The sequence below is a fragment of the Perca flavescens genome, chromosome 14 (genome assembly GCF_004354835.1).
Source record: "Perca flavescens isolate YP-PL-M2 chromosome 14, PFLA_1.0, whole genome shotgun sequence".
Lineage (NCBI taxonomy): Eukaryota > Metazoa > Chordata > Actinopteri > Perciformes > Percidae > Perca > Perca flavescens.
In genome coordinates this window covers 29,687,736-29,709,308 of record NC_041344.1, presented here as the reverse complement: position 1 = coordinate 29,709,308, position 21,573 = coordinate 29,687,736, and the positions used below count along the sequence as shown (strand labels likewise).

The 21,573-nt window shown below is 41.5% G+C and overlaps 2 protein-coding genes and 1 non-coding gene across 7 annotated transcripts in view; all 3 read left to right on the top strand.

Moving 5' to 3' along the window:
* The first annotated feature begins 569 nt into the window (after positions 1-569).
* Positions 570-3,220, top strand: rab42a (RAB42, member RAS oncogene family a). The gene is made up of 2 exons (XM_028596892.1): positions 570-894; positions 2,779-3,220. The coding sequence occupies exons 1-2, from the start codon at positions 680-682 to the stop codon at positions 3,218-3,220; spliced, it is 657 nt and encodes a 218-aa protein (XP_028452693.1). The 5' UTR covers positions 570-679.
* A 7,108-nt stretch (positions 3,221-10,328) lies between these two features.
* Positions 10,329-10,462, top strand: LOC114568845 (U11 spliceosomal RNA). Its single transcript, XR_003694342.1, has one exon. It is a non-coding gene; the product is annotated as a U11 spliceosomal RNA (small nuclear RNA).
* A 631-nt stretch (positions 10,463-11,093) lies between these two features.
* Positions 11,094-21,573, top strand: part of gmeb1 (glucocorticoid modulatory element binding protein 1) — a 21,251-nt gene continuing 10,771 nt past the window's right edge. For 2 of the 5 annotated variants that reach the window (XM_028597662.1, XM_028597661.1), the window contains exons 1-5: positions 11,094-11,179; positions 12,650-12,842; positions 14,179-14,231; positions 15,446-15,561; positions 18,328-18,431. In XM_028597662.1, the coding sequence (XP_028453463.1) occupies positions 12,715-12,842; positions 14,179-14,231; positions 15,446-15,561; positions 18,328-18,431 (401 nt within the window). In that variant the 5' untranslated portion in view covers positions 11,094-11,179; positions 12,650-12,714. Of the gene's footprint in view, positions 11,180-11,227; positions 11,362-11,409; positions 11,473-12,369; positions 12,429-12,649; positions 12,843-14,178; positions 14,232-15,445; positions 15,562-18,327; positions 18,432-21,573 lie in introns of those variants that run through there. The other 3 variants (XM_028597658.1, XM_028597659.1, XM_028597660.1) reach the window with 3 other exon arrangements.

The window sequence follows — 21,573 nt, the reverse complement described above, 5'->3', positions numbered from 1 at the left end:
AAAGGAAATATATTATGGATGACAACTGTACAGTCCGACCATGGCTGGAACTGAAGCCGCTAGGATACTTCAGAACCACGGACAGCAACCGGCCTCCTTTTACTCATCTAACGCTTGTGGTTTGGAGATAACAACAGTGCACTGTCATCCTCCAAATAGACAGTTGCGAAATATGACATGGCAAAGCGACATTTCAAATGACACTGAGATAATCTGCCAGAATTCCATACCATGTAGACAAAAGGCTCTCCGTGCACATGGACCTGTTTGAAAGTAAAACTTGTCAATTGACGGTGAAATCCCTACTACCAAAATAAGCAGCAGCGGGTGTATGGCTACATTACAGCTTATAATATACAGGGCTAGGGAAAACTTGCATTTTCTTACGGCTTAAAATTCCACAACGGCTTATCTCTCATTATAACATAGTAGGCCTACAGTTGCCTAATGCACGGCTGCAGAAGCTTTTATAGCCTATAGTTGTAATATCCCCGTGTAGTAGAGCATAGGTGAATCTATCACATGACCGCTGCGGTCGCTCTGTGCTGTGCGTCTCTTCCTGAGCAGAAGGCAAGGCAGCAGCAGCAGAAGCAGCAGCGGCCGGGGCTTGATTGTAAACACGCCGCACGCAGGGCTTTGTTTCACGCACTCCGCCGGTGTCCCCCCATCTAGTCATGCCATGGATATTTTGTGGCAATACCAGTTCAGAATCATTTTACTCGGGGATTCGACGGTGGGGAAGTCGTCGTTGCTGAAACGCTTCACGGACGGTATTTACAGTGATGTTGCGGATCCCACGGTCGGGGTAGATTTCTATGCCCGCTCGCTCGATATCGAGCCCGGGGTGAAAATAAAGCTCCAGCTCTGGGACACGGCCGGCCAGGAACGATTCAGGTACGAAAACAGATTGAGTGTAAAAGCTATAACTGCAAATGTCTCTGACTTGAATGCAACGATCATTCTACACCGCGTAGACTTGTCATTAAATAACGGAGAGGACCTTGGTTCGCTGTCGTGTTTGGCTGCTTTTGTGAAATGAAACCCCTTTATATTAAATGAAGGCCATTTCCCTCTGTCATTGTGATGTAATGAAGCGAAGTGCAGAAAAGGGTCAGGAGAAGATTATATAGGCTAGGATATAGGCCTCGATCTTCTGATGCCCTGGCCTCCAGAAAAAAAAAAATCGAGTTGCATCACAGCATTCATTCACGGATGATGGGCAGCCTCCTCATATTTAGGCCCCAGTCGGATTCCCTGAGACACTGACTCCCCCAGTATCCAGGGCAACACAAGGATGTCAACGCTTTATCAAAATCTAGTTTTTGCATTCATCTGCCCTGTTACTTGTTGTGTTTAATGTGGCCTCGCTGCCATGGATAATTTCCCTTTTTAAAGCAGTTCTCTGTGTGGAGACAGCAGCTCCACTCTCAGATCTGCTTTCCCCTTTGAAGGCACATCTTCAGAGGGTGTTTTCCTTCAGGCTTCACCACTCCTTCTCTTCTGCCTTAACTGACTAAGAGAAGTGTTTGTGAAATCAATCAGCATTTTTTAAACCACCACGTGCACGGATTAGGACTTGTCTTTGTAAATGGATCTTTGCAAGGCCGGGCGCATCAGGGATCCCGTGTTTACTTACTTGTTTGTGGTGATTTAATTAATTTCAATTACATTTAGCTCATTCATTCCCAGCAGGGCAATTTCTACATTATGAGGCCCTGTCTTGTAAAGGTATACCTTTATTATTTCACCGATAGTGTGCATGCATGAATACATTTACATTTGCACATACAAACTGACACACAGCAAACCTGATATTCTGGCATAACAGTAGCCTACTAGTTGGTTTTTGGTTTTGGGGGCGCTAGGTAAGATATAATGAGGCTGCTGTTTTCCGTCTGCAATGTGCACTGTACCGGGTGGGTGCAGAATACACACAGAAAACTTAGATAATGCACAAAAAGTGGAACTACTTTGGAACATGGCCATTCAAACATGAACAATTCTTGTAAAGCAGTGGAAAATCAAACTATTCTCAAGTGTGATTTTGAGTAAATTCTTGCTGATGTAAGTAAAGTGAAGGAGAATATGGATCTTATCAGAGTTGGAGGCTGGAGAAGGACTTGGGTGACAAACTCTCGGGCTGGGACTTGGCTGCTGTAAGACTTGACTTACTTAAGACTTGGCTCCCTAAAGACTTGACTTGAGATTTCAACAAAAATATAAGCCTCAGTTTTGACCTTCCAGAACAATAAAAATAGATAGGACAGGGCAGTGGTGGAAGAAGTATTCAGCTCCTTTACTTAATAACACACTGTAAAAATACACTTCGTTACAAGTAAACATCTTGCATTGAAAATGTTACTTAAGTAAAAGTATGTAAGTATCATCAGGAAAATGTACTTAAAGTATTACAAGTAAAAGTACTCAATGCAAACAATACTATCCTCCTTGGAAAACAAAACGAGTACTAGTACCCAAACAGTTAGTCGAGCTGAGCAGAGCTGTACCATGCAGTGGAAACATGGCATTAGTTTCTAGACTGAATTGTCTAGAATGACTTGCAAGTGGAAACACGTTTCTTGTCAGGCTTGACTTGGACTTGTCTCAACTGACTTGAGACTTTCTCCAAAAGGCGTACAAACAGCCCTGGCTCTTACGTACAGTCGGGGTAGTGGAAAGCCTTTTGCTTGCAGGTCAAAGCTGTGCGTTGAGAGTGTGCTAAATCACGATCATTTTGCCTTGAATTACTAACGTGTCGTTAATCTATCCACCCACCAGGTCCATCACGACATCCTACTACCGGAACTCCGTGGGCGGGCTTCTGGTCTTTGATCTCACCAATCGCAAGACCTTTGACCATGTGAGGGAGTGGCACAAGGAGGTGAGTGAGCACATCCTGCCCCACCACATGGTCTACATCCTCATCGGCCACAAGAGCGACCTCAACAAGGACCGCAAGGTGAGCCGGGATGAGGCGGAGCAGCTGGCGGCCGAGATGGGCATCCGATACGTGGAGACGTCGGCCAAGTGCAACAGCAACGTGGACCGGGCCTTCGAGCTGCTCACCAGAGACATCTACGAGCTGATGAAGATGGGGGAGATTGTCACCCGCGACGGCTGGGACGGCGTGAAGAGTGGCCTCACTGCCAAGGTCCTCTACCCGGCCGACGACGAAGAGGAACTACCTACGGCGGTCGCTGAAAAGGGCTGCCACTGCTGACTGTGAATTCTCGGCGTCCAAACGCTGCCCCCTCCCCCCCCCCCCCCACCCACCGTCACACCGAGAGCTCCTCTCGTCTCACAGCTGTCCATCGAAACCAAGTCACTCAGGCTCAACAGTCAGCACCCTACGATATCGCCATCCCATCACCTCCTCACCTTGTGCTTCGTGCCCTCTCTCTGTGTTCTTCTGACAACTGGGGTTCTTTTCTAACGGGGGGGGGGCATTGTACATCCTGATGCGTATCTTATAGGCAACGTTGTATCTCTAAATCCATGTGGTGTGTATAGCATAAGCTGAGCTGTTTTTGGCCTTGGTAGATTTGTGAAAAAACAGAAAGTGTGCAGATGGGATCAGGTTTTGGGGCTTAGAGCCCTCGAGTTAATGGACTCCACTGAAGATAAAGATACATTTCATACAGCACTATTGTGGGTTCCTACCTGTCAACGTTTTTGCAATGCTTTGCCTGCAATCTTTTGTGACTGTAATATTGTAAATAATAGTGAAATCTATTTGAAAAAGGTGACGAGAGCCAAAAGGTTACTGTAAGCTATTTAAAGGCAGGGTTGGTAATGTTGAAAAGCTAGCAAGATTTGAAAGTAGCATCTCGTCAGGGCTCCGTCTAACCCAAGGGGATAAGCTGCGCTTCAGAACTCGAGCCATCTATGGCGCCATTTTGTTGCTAACTGGCCATCACCTCCTGTTAGCATTCCGCTGACCGCCATTGTTTTTTTTTACGTCACTTGACTACGAATAACTTTATATCAGAAATGTTTGAAGACTCTATTTGTCCGTTGTTTAGTTCCAAAGAAACACGACAATGTATAAAAGGCTTCATTACCTTGTACCTCACGTTATGGCTCCGTAGCAGACGTTTTTGTAAAAATAAGCTAACGATTGTGTCATAACCAAGTGACTTACTGTCGCATAGTAGAGGAATTACCGTATAGTACAGGAGAAGCTCGCAGGCAGTTTCAACTTACATGAGCTGTTTAGGTTCAATTACTAATGTTACCTAGCATGTTAGTTAGCAATAATTAGCCTGTGCCCATGTTATCTCCTTACATACACCTACACTCTCCGTATCTGTAAGATTGGGAATGATTGAGATTTCTCTTGGCACAGCTACCAGAAGACTTCCAACTTTCAGACACGTTGCTCACGTCACATTCTCTCAGTTGGAGGCTGCGCAGTAAAGCTGGCCATCACCGGAAAAGTGCTTCTAATAGCCTTCACTGGTCTCCGTCCAGAGACACGGGGTCTATTGGTCCATTATATACTGTCTATGGTCTAACCCCTCCCCCTGACCTCAGGGCTCCATCTAAACCCTCCCCCTGCCCTCTGGGCTCCGTCTAACCCCTCTCCCTGCCCTCGGGGCTCCATCTAACCCCTCCCCCTGCCCTCTGGGCTCCGTCTAACCCCTCCCCCTGCCCTCTGGGCTCCGTCTAATCCCTCCCCCTGCCATCAGGGCTCCATCTTACCCCTCCCCCTGCCCTCTGGGCTCCGTCTAACGCCCCCCCCTGCCCTCGGGGCTGCATTTAACCCTTCCCCCTGCCCTCAGGGCTCCGTCTAACCCCTCCCACGCAGCTTCATTGCACAGCGGAAAAAGGAACGCAATTTTACTTCATGTCTCATTCACCGGTAAGCAAACAGCTAATATTATCACACAAATGTTTAAAACAAACATGGTACATTGAGGCGCATTAGCGCAATGAGCTCAGGCTCGTACACAGGACGGGTAGAGTATGAGCAGCGGGGTAAGGAGGCATTTCATTGGTTCTTTCCTAGCGGACCGCAAGGCAGTGATTGGTTGGCGTTTTTACGCAATTACAGCAGCTAAAGATGACAGATCTTTTTCGCTCCTTTTCCAGAGCACTTTTTTTTTTTATTTGATTTATTAGACAGTAACAGAAATAAATGCATAACAAGATGCCATCACAGTGACATTGTAAATTTATCAGAACTGTCGAGGATAACACAAGAAGTTACAAACTTATTTCCATTGTGGTCCACATCAGTATTTATTGTTGTTGGGCTGTAAAGACCATTTCAAGCAATACAGTATATACAAAAAGTGTATTTTGGAAATAGTTACCAACCCTGCATTTACTTGCTAGTGTAAAAAGACAGTGCACTCCACAGTAAGTGTCACCATGTTAAATCAATGTGCTCCTCCTGCTACTGTAAGCTGTATGTGCACTTGCGCCAAACTGACTTAAACCTTTGTTCACTCTGTAAATAGATGAATAAGTTTTTGTAAAGAAATATAGATTATTTCTAGTTAAGGTGTATAAAATAAAGGTCAATGTATTTAGGGTAGGTGGTCCCATTTGGGTATTTGTATCATAGCATAAACAGGAGCAAGACATCAAGTGGGTTACCTCTCAGTCATCAAACCTTTAATGACGTCCTCAACAGTAGCAAAGATGTGTTTGACTTAGAACAAAAGGGAGTTAAAATTTTGTTTGCAGCTGTTTGTAGCTTATGCAAACAGGTTTATTTTGTTCAAAGCTTAATTCACAAAAATAATATAAAAGCCTATATTTTATGCAGTTTTCCAGTGGGGTCAGTAGGAAATTTTGGTTCAGGTCTGGAAAAAAGTCAGGCTTCCAAGTAGAAAACCTTGGCAACATGTATCAACCCTGAGATGAAACATTGTCATTGCAGCATATATTGCAAAAGCTAATTAGCATATCTTTTTTACATGGTTTTTACAGTCCTCCAAACCCACTACAGTTTAGGATTGAGTTTTGGCATTTCCTGCCTGACAAAATGCTTGATTTGATCTTTGCAGGGCCTTAAACGAATAGTTCAGCAGCGTTTTCACTGTCTTTCCGAGAGTTAGATCAGAATATTGATAACCATCTTAGACATGAGACGGTTATCAATCTTCTCATCTAAGGAAAGCAAATAAGTGAGTATTTCCCAAAATGTTGAAATGCGTCCTTAAAATTAAAATGCCTATTCTTACTTGTAAAACTCTGACAGAAGTGATTGCCTGAATCCATTGACTTGTCAAGGGCAGAGTCCATTGTTCTTTTTTGTTTATTTTTTAGGTTTTATATCATTTTGTAACTTCCGAATAGTGGTGCTCATGTATTCATATCCAACATTCATATTTTCGAGTATGTTTTGAGTATGTTTTAGCATCAAAATGCTGTTTCCAAGCCCTTTTAAGAACGTCTGATGGTGTTGCTTCAGTACAGTATTGTAGGCATACAGTACAGTACAGTAGTAGGCGTACAATACAGTATAGTAGGCCTACAGTACAGTATAGTAGGTGTACAGTACAGAATAGTAGGCCTTCAGTACAGCATAGTAGGCGTACAGTACAGTACAGCATAGTAGGCGTACAATATAGTAGGCCTACATTAAAGTACAGTATAGTACAGTAAGTTGGGTGGTGGTCGGCACGGCGGCCCCATGTTTTTGGAGAAGCAGACAGGAAGCTAAGCAATATACTGCTGTGGGCCACGTTAATCTCTATCTTTTTAAGTGTACGCCATATTTAGAATATTTTCACCGCTTTACCTTGCCGCCAGACGGCGCTTTCCAACGGGGAACTGAAGCCGTTATCCGTGCTCTCTTCAAATCCCCCGGACTTATTTGACAAAAAAACAGCAATTTTACCTCGCAGAACACCCGCTAACACTGCCTAACGCGACGTCCACAGCAGTACATTTCTTAGCAACTGTCTGTTATTTCCAAACTAAGCACAGCTAACGTTGACTCATAATAGTGTTCACATTCATAACCTAATTGATTAGCTTACTGTGGTAACCTACATCACTGCTTTTTGCTCAGTCTGAGTGGGCGTTTCCATTTGAAAAATCCGGAAAATGAACGCACATGGACTCAGCCTTTAACCCTAATATAAATCTCAATTTTAAAGCTGCACTTAAAGTTGCTGAAATTCTCTGTTAACTAAGAATTGTTGACATACCATACATAACTTAAGTTGTTACATAGGTAAGAGTAATTAGGATTTACCGCCTTGTGACACTAATAATCCCAGCTGAAATGGAGCCTGTGATGATCAGTGAGCTGCATTTATGATGAATGCATGTCTGCCAAAACCCCTTCCAAACATACCAGTAGTTACCTTTGACACAGAGGATCATGTATGCTTTCAAGCCTCCTAAAGGCTTTTGACTGCAGATGCTATTAATCTGGTGTTTACAGGCCTGGAGAGTACTATAGACCAGTGGTTCCCAAAGTGGGGTCCCTCAGGGGTCCTTGAGGGGGTCCCCAGCAAAAAGTGGAATCATTTATTTGAACTATAATTCCATCCACAAGTAACACAATGTATGACTTTGTTGGTCATGGTTAACACTTTCTGTAATAATACATCTCGGAGGGGGGTGGTGAACCACTGCTATAGACTACAGTACACCCCCTCCCCCCTCCTTCATCTTTCACCAGCATCGTGTAAAAACACCTGTTCACACCCACACTGTAAACTGCAGGAGATTATGCATTCTGGAGTTTTTACTTTGCATTCATGTGACTAAATTGACTTTTTTTTATTATGTATGTATAGTTAAAGCTGTATGGGTGAACCAGTAATTCTACGTTAATATATCTCCACCATCCCTTTATTTGTACTTCTCGCTACAGATTCAAACTGTATACTTCCTTTAAATACAGTATGCTACAGTATGTACACTGTATGTGTTTTTGTTCCTCTGACAATCAGATGTTAACATTTTGTGTGCTCGGCCCAGGTGAGGACTTCATCACATGCCACGTGCTACATGCCTTGAAATCTGATTAAATGTTCTCCCAGCATCCCAAATCACCATTTGACAACCAGTCTGTGTTTAATACTACAACTACCTTTATCACTTTTGTCTCTTGTCAGAACAGGGTTAAAGTGTATGATATTGTTTGAATTTGTATGTTGATTACTGTGCTGTTAGCAAACTGATCTCAAGTGAGCCTGATTCCAATTCCTGAGCACTGCACATCAGAAGGGCCCGTTGCACTGCACTGTGTGAAGATGGCCGCCGCCGCCGAGCGTCGGAAAACACCAGTTACATTTAAAGGACAACACTGGAAAGACACCAAGAAGAAAAGGCTTTTTGACAGACTGAAATTGCTTATTTGTCATCAACTATTACTAGACACTTCTTTATCTAGCAATGATATAAGCCTATAGTTAAAAATATTGAATACAATGGGCTAATCATAGAATTTACAACAGTGACCATCATGTGTAACAAAGATGGTGGCCACAGTCAACCTTTAGTCCAGATCCAGCCTCTCTCTTAATGTAATCTTAAAGCAGTAGTTCAACATTTTGGGAAACACATGTATTTGCTTTCTTTCTGAGAATTAGCTGAGAAGATTGGAACCACTAAGTAAGTACAGAACTGGAGCCAGGAGGCGATTAGCCTAGCTTAGCGTACAAACTGGAAGCGGGGGGGGGCGACGAGTTTAAGGTTTGTTTACGGATGGGTAAATATGACAGAAATATTGGGCGGATGGATAAACTGCTCGTCAGGAAATAGTTCCAGCATGTAACTCCCAGTAAAACCACAAATTCTGTCTGCGTTCTGTTTGTGTACAGGTTAATTTACCAAAATGTTGAAATATGCCTTTAATGGTGGTGTGCTTTTTATGTATGTCCACAGGAATGATCAAACCAACCCACTGATAGGGCTTCTGTACCAGAAAACATCCGCAGCTTTAAGGCCTGCAGGATGGTACAGAGCACCAAACTGTTCAGCTCTTGATCCCCATGGTCACATCACACAGCTTATACAGTTATTTTATACATCATGTATAAGGGATATATGCCTTTTATTTGATGTGATTTTATTGATTGGTTAAAAAAATAAATAGATGTACAATGAGTAATGTTTGGACTCAAAGTTTGTTTTGGTTTTTTTAACTGGGGGTTGGCGCCCTCTTCTGACAGATTGATACAGGATTATCATGACCTAGATTGCTTATGCTGATATAATAATGGTAATAAAGATTTGGACATGGCCATGTTATTACGGGGACCAAGCCAAGTCCACCATGCCACATTTTATCCAAAACATGAGTTACATTAGCAATGATTAGATTGTTGCTGATAGTGAGATATTGCTAATCAGGTCCAATGGGAAGACACGAAAACAAACACAAATGAAATAGATAGTCTTTATTAGCTGGGAGCCCTAGTTTGGAAGTACGTGTTATAGAAATGAAATGTGTTTCATATCTCTGGTGACAGTGTAGCCTGTATCAAGTATATTATGTACCAATTTTATGATGATTCTATTGATGCTTATAATTGAATATATTTTTGTAATTGTACTTTAACATTATAAACAAGTATTTTTTGTTGTTTTTTGTGATAAAAAAAACAACACAAATACCTTGCTGGTCGTATTCAAGGTTGTATCTGGGAATTTTCACAACACGAAAAGGAGTTTATATTTAAAACTACAAACGAAGGCTATTTCTGACATTATTTTATGCAAAACATCGGATAACGGAATTTGGTATTTCTCCCCACAAATTTGATTAAAATGAAGGGGTGGGTACTCCTTGGTATTTAAATTTGCAACCTCAGAATTTTAAAATGCCTGACTACAGCCCTGCATCTGTTTTTCTTTTTTTTCATTATTGTATATCTGAATTAACTATCTACGACTGATTGAGAGAGAGCAGCCAAATTTACAGAAAACTTCTGTCATGATGCATTCATTTTTTCATTTTGAACCAAATCTCTGTAAAGCCACAGCAAACATTTCCAAGGCTTTTGTTTTTCTAGGCGCTCATCGATTTTCCCACATTAGCTCAATGCAACACAAGATTGAAGTGCGCATAGCATCCAATGAGAGCCAACAATTTTAGGTATCCCCGCCCGTTTATTACCCATCATGCTCTTCGATGGTCAAACATGCACATTCAGATGGGCTTAAATGCCGACGACACAATTGTAAATTGTCAATACTAATGACTATTTCAAATATTATTAATTGTTTTTCGATCATAGTTATTTTTGCAACACACCATAAAACACTCATACGCAAGAAGTCATTTTACATTTCCATAAACCTCTGAGTGAGGAACATGTCGCTACTGGTTAGGGAGTGGGATGTTCAAGGTATACGTTAAAAAGGGCTTCTGCTGTGATTAGCATAGGAGGGGTGGGGAAATCCACTCCTCCTACGGAATCGCCATCAAGAGATTTCGGAAGCACAATTTTTAAAATAGGGGCTGCTAGTGATCGCTAGTCCTGGCGCCCCGTCTCGATGTGTTAAAGAATAAACTACTGCACTTAGTGATAATAGTAGGGAGTTTAACGTTAGCGTTGTACAGATCATCTTACGTAATGTAAGGCTTTGTACAAGGAAATACTTTTTATTTGTGCTATTTAGAATGCGGTATATATTTACCTGTAACGATAACTTCCTAAACGAGCTAAATTAATTCTTACCATGTTCAGCAGTTACGATCACCGAGCTTTGTTGAAAAGATGTTGAAAATAAACACAAATAATTCACATTTATACGGGCACCCTAAATGTTACACCTCGCCAAAGGTTTATGGTTTAATTTTCGGAACTTTGAAGCTATAACCACTGAGCTCTATGCTTCAGTATTCAAAATGTCATACGATGTATTTCAAACGCTATCGCTACATTACAATGCCAATATTTCACCAACGATAGATACTGACACGGATACAAGCAGATTAGACACAACGTGCGAGATATATCTTAGTAAATAAAGCATATACAAACAGAAGGTGTCACCAAATATGAAATACTCTTCACTCTCTTACATATAATAAAGTCACTTTAGTCACATTCAGTAAAGGGAGTTGCGGTTGAATTTTGACAGGGTTTACAAGAGCGTGATAAACAAGGCGAGCGCTATTCAGCAGGAAGTCAAGCAATAGCAGCGAAGTGCGCATGCGCCGCAGCTCTCTTCAATCTAGGGCTGCGTTTCTCTCCATAAAACGGTAAGGACAAGCTATTTTTTTTACTACGTGATTTAAAATATACTTGGCTGTAAAATATCAGCCGATCTTACGACACTAGCGGTAGTTTTAGCCGGGTATTTCGGGTACATTTCGGATGGGGTTCAGCCAGCCAGGCTCGTACAGAATGGAGGGGCAACGCCGCCGCCGTGCCGTTGTTTGCTGTACGTGCCGCCGCACAGGGAGACGTCATTTTGAGGGGGAGCGGAGAGTTAAAATGCAGAGTTACGAAGGGACGTACGGTTCAGAGACAAGCGGCACGTAACCGTCACACTGTAAATGCACAGCTTTACCCGCCTCGGACAGTAAAGTACACAATATATTGTCCGGATTACCACATATTAAGTTACGCCCTTGCGTTAGCCATAATGGCTACCGCCGAGCCTAGTCTGAGAGGCTGTGTGGATCTCAACAGCGAAAACCACTCAACTGCCCACTGCGGTCGTGATAACCCATTTAACTTTGGGACGTAGTAGGAGTCTTTTATCTGCAGCCAAACGGATGGATTTAGCTCAAGTATAAATGTGAATGGTCTGCTAAGCCCACGTCAGTTAGCATCTTCATAAATGCTACAAACTGCGGTTTCTATTCCCCAACGTGCGAGGGGAAACCACACACTAGCGTTACCGTTACATTTTGCTCAAAAATCAGACAGTTTAAAAAAGTGTGACTGCATTGACAATATGCATAGATAACTAAACAGAGCACGGTTTATGATAATTTACCTGCCGATATGGTCTTGTGATTAATGCAACATTAGCACACCACAAAGCAGTTTGTTTAATAATAATAAGAACCTTACTATACAGTTTATGTTATTATAATAACGTTAACGTTACTCATATTGTGTGTGAAGTGGCCAGAGGCGCGAATACATTTTGGGTCGAACCATTTCTGAAATACAAAATGTTATTGAAACAAGTAACGTTAGCTCAATGTTTGGTTAGTAATTAGTGGATATAACGTTAAGCTTATATTCGATTGAAATTGATTAATTCCTAAATATTAACATATTGACCATGTTCTACAAGTGGTTGCTACTGTTTCTCAGAACGTTAACATTAAAGTGACACATTTCTAAATGAAGTTTGGTTTATGGTTTTCTTCATGTTGGGGAAAGCGAAATCTAGCTAACAGCTCTTACAGAAGATTGTATTACGTTTTATTGCCCTTAACGTTACTTGCTTAGCTACATGTATCATTAACTATAGTATACACTTGGGTTAAAAAGGTCAGTTAACTAGAACTTTGCCTAACCTTAGCTAACGTAAAGTTAACTAGCTAAAGTTAACCAGCTAGCCTAATGCTAGTCTATTCAAACTAGATTTGGGGTTCTGAAATCCAGCTAGTTCCTGGTGCAACTTGTGCCTACCGTCATACAAGAACCTGAGACATATATGGGCTTCATACCATCTTTCATGGTATATTTTTTATGTATTCATTCTTTTTCAGATGAACAAACACCTTGATAGCTGTTGTATGAAAGCAGCCCCCCTCTGTAGACTACTCTGAGTGTGATGGCGACCACCGACGAGGTCACGGTGTCCATGGCGGAGGTGGTGATGGTGAAGGGGGACAATGAAGGAGACCCAGATGACCCGAACAAGACTCAGGTCATCCTCCAGCTCCAGCCGATCCCCACTGGGTATGTACTGAAGCCAGGTGTACCCGTGTCTATATTGACGATGTTTCATTTCTGGGATTGTTGAGGTGCTGACGGAAATTCCGCCAGATTTCCCTCATTTCCTCACCTTCCACTTTCTTTGTGTGGATTTATGAGGACTATAGTTAACTGTAGGGGTGGGAATCACCAGAGGCCTTACGATACAATATCATCACAATAGTTATGTCACAATACGATACTATTGCGTTTTTTAAACATATTCAAATAAGTTAAAGTTATATGCTCCTGGAAAAATACTTTAATAGTGCAAATAAGGCACACAACGTTTCAGCCCACAATTTGGCCTCCCTCAGGTGTATTGTAAGACAGTGAAGGTGAAATACTTTACCTTATTTTTATTTGACCTTTATTCTCACCCATTTACTTTTTTGTCCTGCACCAACAACCACATGGATGTGCACAACATCGTCGTTTTTTATTTTAAACATATTGCAATATTCTGCAATATATTGCAATTTATTACCTGTTTTCCATTTTCAAATTTTTCCCAATTTAAAATGATGTCCCCAAAAAGGAAACTTTGTCAACATCTGTTTTATCTAAAAAGATAAATGTCTCAGTTTGTTCATCTCACTTCAATTTTATTGCTGCAAAATGGGATTGTCAAGCAGACAAACTGACCAACACATATATAATAATAGATCGATACTTGGCGTCTGTGTATTGATACAGTATTGCCACGGAAAATATTGTGATACTATGCTGTATCGATTTCCCCCCCCACACACACACACACACACACACACACACACACACACACACACACACACACACACACACACACCCACACCCCTAGTTAACGGCTCCTCAGATCTCTGCAGGTTAAATCCCAAGGATGTATTAAGTGATCCAGACAGCTAGCTAGACTGTCTGTCCAATCTGAGTTTTCTGTTGCACGACTAAAACTACTTTTGAACGTACACATGTTCCACCAAAACAAGTTCCTTCCAGAGGCTATTTTGCAGAGACACCGCTGACGATTGTGATTGGTTTAAAGAAATGCCGATAAACCAGAGCATGTTTTTGTCCCATGCCAGAATGCTGTGTGGACCTAGCCAGACCTTCCTCCGCAGCACTGTGGATGAAGGTCTGGCAAGAGACAAGGTGTCCCCTAACTGAGACTGAAATTACAGCTGTAAAGCAGCCGAGACAGCCACAGGGATGCTAGATGATCAGCCACTATTGATTACAGTGGGACAGAGAGTGCTTCGCCTAAGTAGATACTTTGATACAAGATGGATAATAATCCATACTATCAAGAAGAAATGTGATAATATGCCAACTGCTTTCTTTACAGAGATGAATCTGCTGAAACAGATGCAGCTGTCATGACTGTTGAAGCACATCCAGGTAAGAGATTGTCACAATAATATTTGGACAACTTAAACTAAAAACAACGTTTTAGCGATGCTTACACTTTGCACATTACAGTAGAGCCGCAACGATTATTTTGATTGTCAATTTCTCTGCTAATTATTTTCTCGATTAATGCATCACTAGTTTGGTCTGAAAAATGTCGATCAACGTTTCCCAAAGCCCAAGATGACGTCCTCAAATATCTTATTTCAGACATGAAAATCACTCACCTTTTGGCGAAATTTGCCGTTTTGAAACCAAAATAGGTGACCTACGTGAATTGTGTAGATACTGTACTGTGATACTGTAGATGTAAGTACTGTGGCGAATGACTATTTCAGAAAAATAAAGAAAATAAAAAGTCCACATGGGATTTGTTTTGATGCGCTGGATTTAACCATACTGTCTATGGATTTAACCAATCATCGAACTTCCACCAACCCATTACTGACCGACCGTGATACAAACCGTATGTGTGTGCACGTTCATAGCGGAACATGATTTGTAAAAGCTATCTGAAGCTCAAACTACCTTGACAAAGCTGTCTGTTTGGAATCAGCATGTCAGTTATATAAACATAACGGCCTTGTCCCAGAGATTAGACGTTTAGCTATATGAAAAGATAAACAATGCAACGTTTTTAATAAATGTAAATAAAGCAGCTATTATCAACATGGACAAAATCATCAATGTACTAATTTGCTTTTTTGATGATGACTTGGCCAAAGTAGTAAAGTTTAGTTTTCACAATGATTCATTGTCGGATTATGATATTATTGCAATATGTAAATACACATTGACTCTTTATTTAACATATGGTTGGAAGAAGTTAAAATTGATCCAAAACTTTTTAGTTTTTTAAAAATTATGACTTTTATTATTGTGTAATGTCAGAAAGAATTTAACTGTTTTGACAGTCAAATTAACTTTAATGAGTGCATATTGAAATATTACACTGTTGGTTGGCAAAAAACTCATCTCAAAATGAATGCAGATTGATACTTTAAAATATGGAATATTTAAAATTTTCTTTTATTTATTTATTTACACACACACACAGTACAGGCTATATATATATATATATATATATATATATATATATAAATATATATATTAACCAATAATCTTTGCAGCTTTACATTACAAAAACATGTTTTCCTCCGGCGTTCTCATGTGTAAATGTTGTGTGTATCTTTTTAATCTTTTAGAACAAACTGATGGAGAGGACGTTGAAATTGGCTGTCCCATAACATGTGGCGAGAGTAAAGCTGTGTTGCTAGTGAAGAAATTTGTATGCCCAGGAATCAATGTAAAGTGTGTGAAGGTTGGTATTCATCATGGTTTTTAAACGTCATCCATGCGACATTGAGTCTTTCTAATTACGTATTTTCACAGTCTTATACTTCAACAGTTTAACAATAAACTGAGACTTTCTTAGGTTGAAAAATAATGTTTTGAATTGACGAACATCATATTTGTAATCCATGGCTCAATTCAAATGGGAGAAAAAAATTATTATTATCTCTCCATTGACTCTCGTTCATATTTGTTCCGAATTAAGGTCCCATGCACCGGAAGTAGAAGGGTGTGACTTTGGCTCTCTATTGTTCCTCTTAGCTTTAGTGGTATTTATCAATCTAGATAGTTTTGGTGTGAGTTGCCCAATGTTGGAGATTAAACTTGGTTTGTGATGCTCAATGGGCAAAAAAAAAGCATACATTTGAAACAACTCAACAGCAATGTCTTTTTCCTGAAATCCTGACCCGGTTACTCAAACTGTGTCATGGATGAATTTGTGTATTTTTTGGCGTTTTAAACATTACAAGCTGAGTACCATTTAGTTCCATTATATTGGAGATAAGGCAGACATCTCTGCGGCCGATATCTCCAACACTGGGCAACTCACACCAAAGCAATCTAGACTGATAAATAGCACTAACCGATTATTTGATTTTGGGGTGAACTATCCCTTTAAGTCTACAATGAAGCAAAACAGCAACTGCAGCAGGGTTTCACTATTGGTCTTCAAATGCTCATCCATATGCTACTATATAAGATAATAGACTAATATTGAATGGTGAAAAAGACATTACTGTACATTAGGGCTGGGTATCGTTCAAAATGTTTCGATACCGGTATCGATAACGTGACCGTGACTTAAATACGGGTTCCTAATACCAATTTCATAAAACAAAAAGAAATTACAACATTACACATTACGGCACAAATCTTTTCATTCATTGTTTAGCTCCTACTACGTGTGCAAAATGTAGACTTCATCCTGCGTGTCTCTACAACGTGTAACATTAGACAGCCATAATACAGTCAAAATATTTGACTTTTTCTCTTAAATAAAAGCATGTCGAACTGTCTGGCCCTTGATGTTCTTCTCATTCTCCAGTGTGGCCCTTGAGTTTGACACCCCTGTTTTAGAGGCAATTCGGTGCCTAAAAAGTATTGGATTCAGTACCCAGTCCTACTGTACATAGCTAAATGGCAACTAGGTCATTCAATAGGACAGAAACATGTTCTACTTCTGGTCCCAGAATAACCACATTGAACCACCTATTTATTTCTTCAAATAGCATGATGCTGATTACAACTACAAGTGGCCATGTGCTTACATAATTGAATTTTCTGGACAATGAGATGGATGAATGTTCTCTTTTTATGCTTAAAGTTTTTGCGGATGGTCTTGTTAGTCTTTTCAAACAAAGTGTTATGAATGAGTTGAATTTAACAAGTTACTGTTATAAAATCATAGCTGGTCAAGCGGAACCTGTAACGAGCAGTTAAAACCAGATTATTACCATACCTTTTTCTTTCAAGTTTTTCTGGTCTCGAATCTGCTAGTACCAACAGTAAATTGTAGGCGGTGTCACAATTGCATGCAGTAGTTTCCTTATTAAGAGAATTTAGGACATTAAAAAAGGGTCAAATGACAAATATAAGCGTGTTGGTTATGACGGTATAGTCACTAAAAGCACTTGGTTTTTTTTAAGATTTTGTTTTGTGGCATTTTTGCATTTTATATGGTATCCACTTCAAACACAAGGATAGATTTACTTTATCATCAGCCATGACTCACTGCTGCCCAACACTTGACTGACTCCCACAGCCCATAATACTGTATGTAGTGCACATTTCTACACCGTGTAACATCCCCTCAGCATGGTATGAAAACCGATACTGCCGTGATTTTAAAGTGCCAAAGCATAAAAATGCATTCTGCTCTTGCTTATAGCATCACCATTTATCTACAGAAAAAAAAAAGAACCGTTTCTCCGGAGGGACCTGTAACGTTAGTTTTCTGTGAATAAACGGGGATGCTATAGCAAGAGCAGAGTGTGTGTTTTTTTTTTTTCCTCTGTTCCAAGTTGATGTTATTTTCCAACACACCTGCACAGAAGAAATTTTGGATGTGCTAACTGTTTCTTCAAAAAAAAAAAGCGAAAGCATGCCTGTTACTTTACTCAGGCAAAGCAATATCCGACATATAAAGTATGCTGTTTTATCATCTCTGCTGTGGCCTTTACATTCAGAGGTGAGGTTTTTGGTGGAGCTGTTGTTAAGTTTAATAGTCGACTTGAAAGAAAGTGAACGTTTTGACGATCAACTACATCAACACAACAGTATGTGGAGTTAAACTGGACGGGCCCAATAACCTCTGAATAGTTCCACTTATTATGTCAGCAGAATCATTTAAAAGGCAACGGCAACTATATTGTGCGTCTGCCCTATTTCTGTTAACTTGGCGGCAGAAATTTAGCCATGGCGGGCCACCACTACAAAATCAACATAGAGGAAACACTGATTTTACACCAGAGGCAGGATTAGAAATGGATGAAAACTCCAACTTGGTATATACCAGCACATACACCAAGAAGTAAAACAGGCTAAAATGCATGGATTAATGGACAGATACATAGATGGATAAATAAATAAAGCTAAATTAAAAAGCCAGATTAAAAGGTAGGTCCGATTTAAATACGGATGTCTTTAGTTTGCTTTCAAAAGTATCAGCATTCTCTGCTGCCCACAGGCCATTGCACTCAATGTGGTTTCCTAACTAATACTCTCTCTCCACTAGTATGAAGACCAGCTGATCAGCCCCAAGCAGTTTGTGCACATGTCTGGGAAAGCCACTCTGAAGGACTGGAAGAGAGCCATCCGGATGGGTGGAGTCATGCTAAGGTGAGGGGACTTCTATTTGGTTTAGTGAGCCCAAAGGCTATATTTCAATTAACCCTTGTGTTGTCTTCCCGTCTACAAGGAAACGTTTAAAATGTAACTTTTTTTTTTTTTCAACATTTTGGTCACCTTTTTCAGCACTTTTGTCGCTTTTCCTGATGTTTTTGTCACTTCTTTAGTCGATTTTGTAACTTTTTTTCATTGTTTTTGCCATTTTCGCTATGTTTTTGAAGCTTTTCCTGACGTTTTTGTCACTTTTTAAAAAAAAATTGTGTCACTATTTCCAAAGTTTTTGTCAATTTTTTTCCTGCGCTTTTTGACGTTTTTTTTCTTTCTTTTTTCACGTTTTTTGAATCTTTTTCCGACACTTTTTTCAACATTCTTTTATCGCTTTTTTTTTTCTTCCAAATGCTAACAACAAATTCAATGAAACTAGTGAACTGATCATTTATTTTACTTGCGAAGAGTAAAATAATTGTAGGGAACCATCCACGTTATTTTTTTTGACAATTTGGTTGAAAGAAAACCCAAAATTTCTGATATAGAAGCTTTTAGAAAAAAGGTGTAATTGAACCTGAGGGTTAACTGAGTTGAGGGTTAATCTGGTTGCTTGCACTACTCAACATTATAATTCATCACAGTCTGCATGCAAACTATTGCATATGTTCTGCGAGCAGAGATGATGTGACTCATCCAACATGAATGAATATCCAAAACGATGACAAGATCAAATAATGCGTGTAGCTTTATATGAGTGAACTAAGCAGACATCATTCCAGAACTGCTGAGCTGTAATGACTCTGGGCTTTTCACCAAACCTCCTGTGTCTCTTTGATTGATGGAAATGTTCACTGTCTAATGCATATGGAGTATTCTGGGGGGAAAAATGTATCCTATTAATTAGGCGAATCTCCGTGTGAGATGAGACTCCTTATTCTGTTGCTGCTGCTTGTTTCGGCGGCCTCTGTTGATGTTTTTTAAAAAGCAGCTACAGACGCAGCTTTTTAGTCAGGCGTTCAATTATGGAAAAAAATCATCACACTTGTTTTGGTCAATATTGAAATAGCGATAATTTAACACGATGACTCATTGACTTGTGGAAAGCTGTTGCATTCATTGAACTTAAAAAGTAGTGAAACAGTTCAACAAATCAACAGTGAGAATACCTTGAACTGTGACATTTCTCTTTAAAATTTCCCCCTTGGAATTTTTTTCTCCCATTCTGAACACATGACAAAATAAGGGTTCACTTGAAACGTACTGTGCAAAATAATAGTTTTTCTCAATTCCATATTTTTTTTTTCTTTTGTGATTGTTCGCTGAAATCGCAATCGAAATTCGAATAGTTGCACGGCCTTAGCGTTTGACTAGCCACATTGTTGATTGTATTACTGTTAGGAGTGCATGATTCAGAAAATGTCACGATTCAATTCTGATTTTTAGGCCAACGATTCGATTAAATATTGATTTTCAAAAACGATTCTCGATTCACCTCTCCGGGAACCATCACCTTATCGTGGTGGAGAGGTTTGTGTGTCCCTATGAACCTGAGGGCTGTATTGTCTGGTGCTGTGTGCTCCTGGTAGGGTCTCCCAAGGCAAAGTGGTCTCAGGGGAGGGGCCAGACAAAGAATGGTTCAAAAACCCTATGAAACGACGTAGAAGAGGTGAAGTTACCCTGTCCGGAGGAAGCCCGGGGCCCCCGTCTGGAGCCAGGCCCAGATGGCGGGCTCGTCAGCGAGCGTCTGGTGGCCGGGTTTGCCACGGAACCCGGTCGGGCACAGCCCGAAGAAGCAACGTGGCAACTCCCTCTCCATCCCATGGGCCCACCACCTGTGGGAGGAACCGCTGGGGTCGGGTGCGCTGCTACACGGGTGGCAGTGAAGGTCAGGGGCCTCGGCAGACCAGACCCGGGCAGCAGACGCTGGCTCTGACGTGGAATGTCACCTCTCTGTGGGGGAAGGAGCCGGAGCTGGTGCGGGAGGTGGAGCGCTACCGGTTAGATCTGGTGGAGCTTACCTCTACGCATAGTCTCGGTTCTGGAACCATACTCCTGGATAGGGGTTGGACTCTTTTCTTCTCCGGAGTTGCCCAGGGTGTGAGGCGCCTGGCGGGTGTGGGGATACTCACAAGCCCCCGGCTGAGCGCCGTTGCGTTGGAGTTTACCCCGGTGGACGAGAGGGTCGCCTCCCTACGCCTGTGGGTTGTGGGGGGGAAAACTCTGACTGTTGTTTGTGCATATGCACCAAACAGGAGTTCGGAGTATTCAGCCTTCTTGGAGACCTTGACTGGAGTCCTGCACGGGGCTCCAGTGGGGGACTCCATTGTTCTGCTGGGGGACTTAAACGCGCACGTGGGCAATGATGGAGACACATGGAGAGGCGTGATTGGGAGGAACGGCCTCCCTGATCTAAACCAGAGTGGTTGTTTGTTGTTGGACTTCTGTGCTAGTCATGGATTGACTTTAACAAACACCATGTTCGAACATAGGGATGCTCATAAGTGTACCTGGTACCAGAGCACCCTAGGCCAAAGGTCAATGATCGATTTTATAATCGTTTCATCTGATCTGAGGCCGTATGTTTTGGACACTCGGGTGAAGAGAGGGGCAGAGCTGTCAATTGATCACCATCTGGTGGTGAGTTGGGTCAGGGGGTGGGGGAAGACTCTGGACAGACCTGGTAAGCCCAAACGGGTAGTGCGGGTAAATTAGGAACGTCTGGAGGAGGCCCCTGTCCGACAGACTTTCAACTCACACCTCCGGCAGAGCTTTTCGTGCATCCCTGTGGAGGCTGGGGGCATTGAACCCGAGTGGACAATGTTCAAAGTTTCCCTTGCTGAAGCTGCGGCGAGGAGCTGTGGTCTTAGGGTCTTAGGTGCCTCAAGGGGCGGTAACCCATGAATACCATGGTGGACACCAGTGGTCAGGGAAGCCGTCCGACTGAAGAAGGAGTCTTTCCGGGATATGTTATCCCACAGGACTCCAGAGGCGGTTGCAGGGTACCGAAGGGCTGCAGCCTCTGCCGTGAAAGAGGCAAAGCAGCGGGTGTGGGAGAAGTTTGGAGAAGACATGGAGAAGGACACCAAGGTGCTTCTGGAAAACTGTTCGCCACCTCAGGAGGGGGAAGCCGGGAACCATCCAAGCT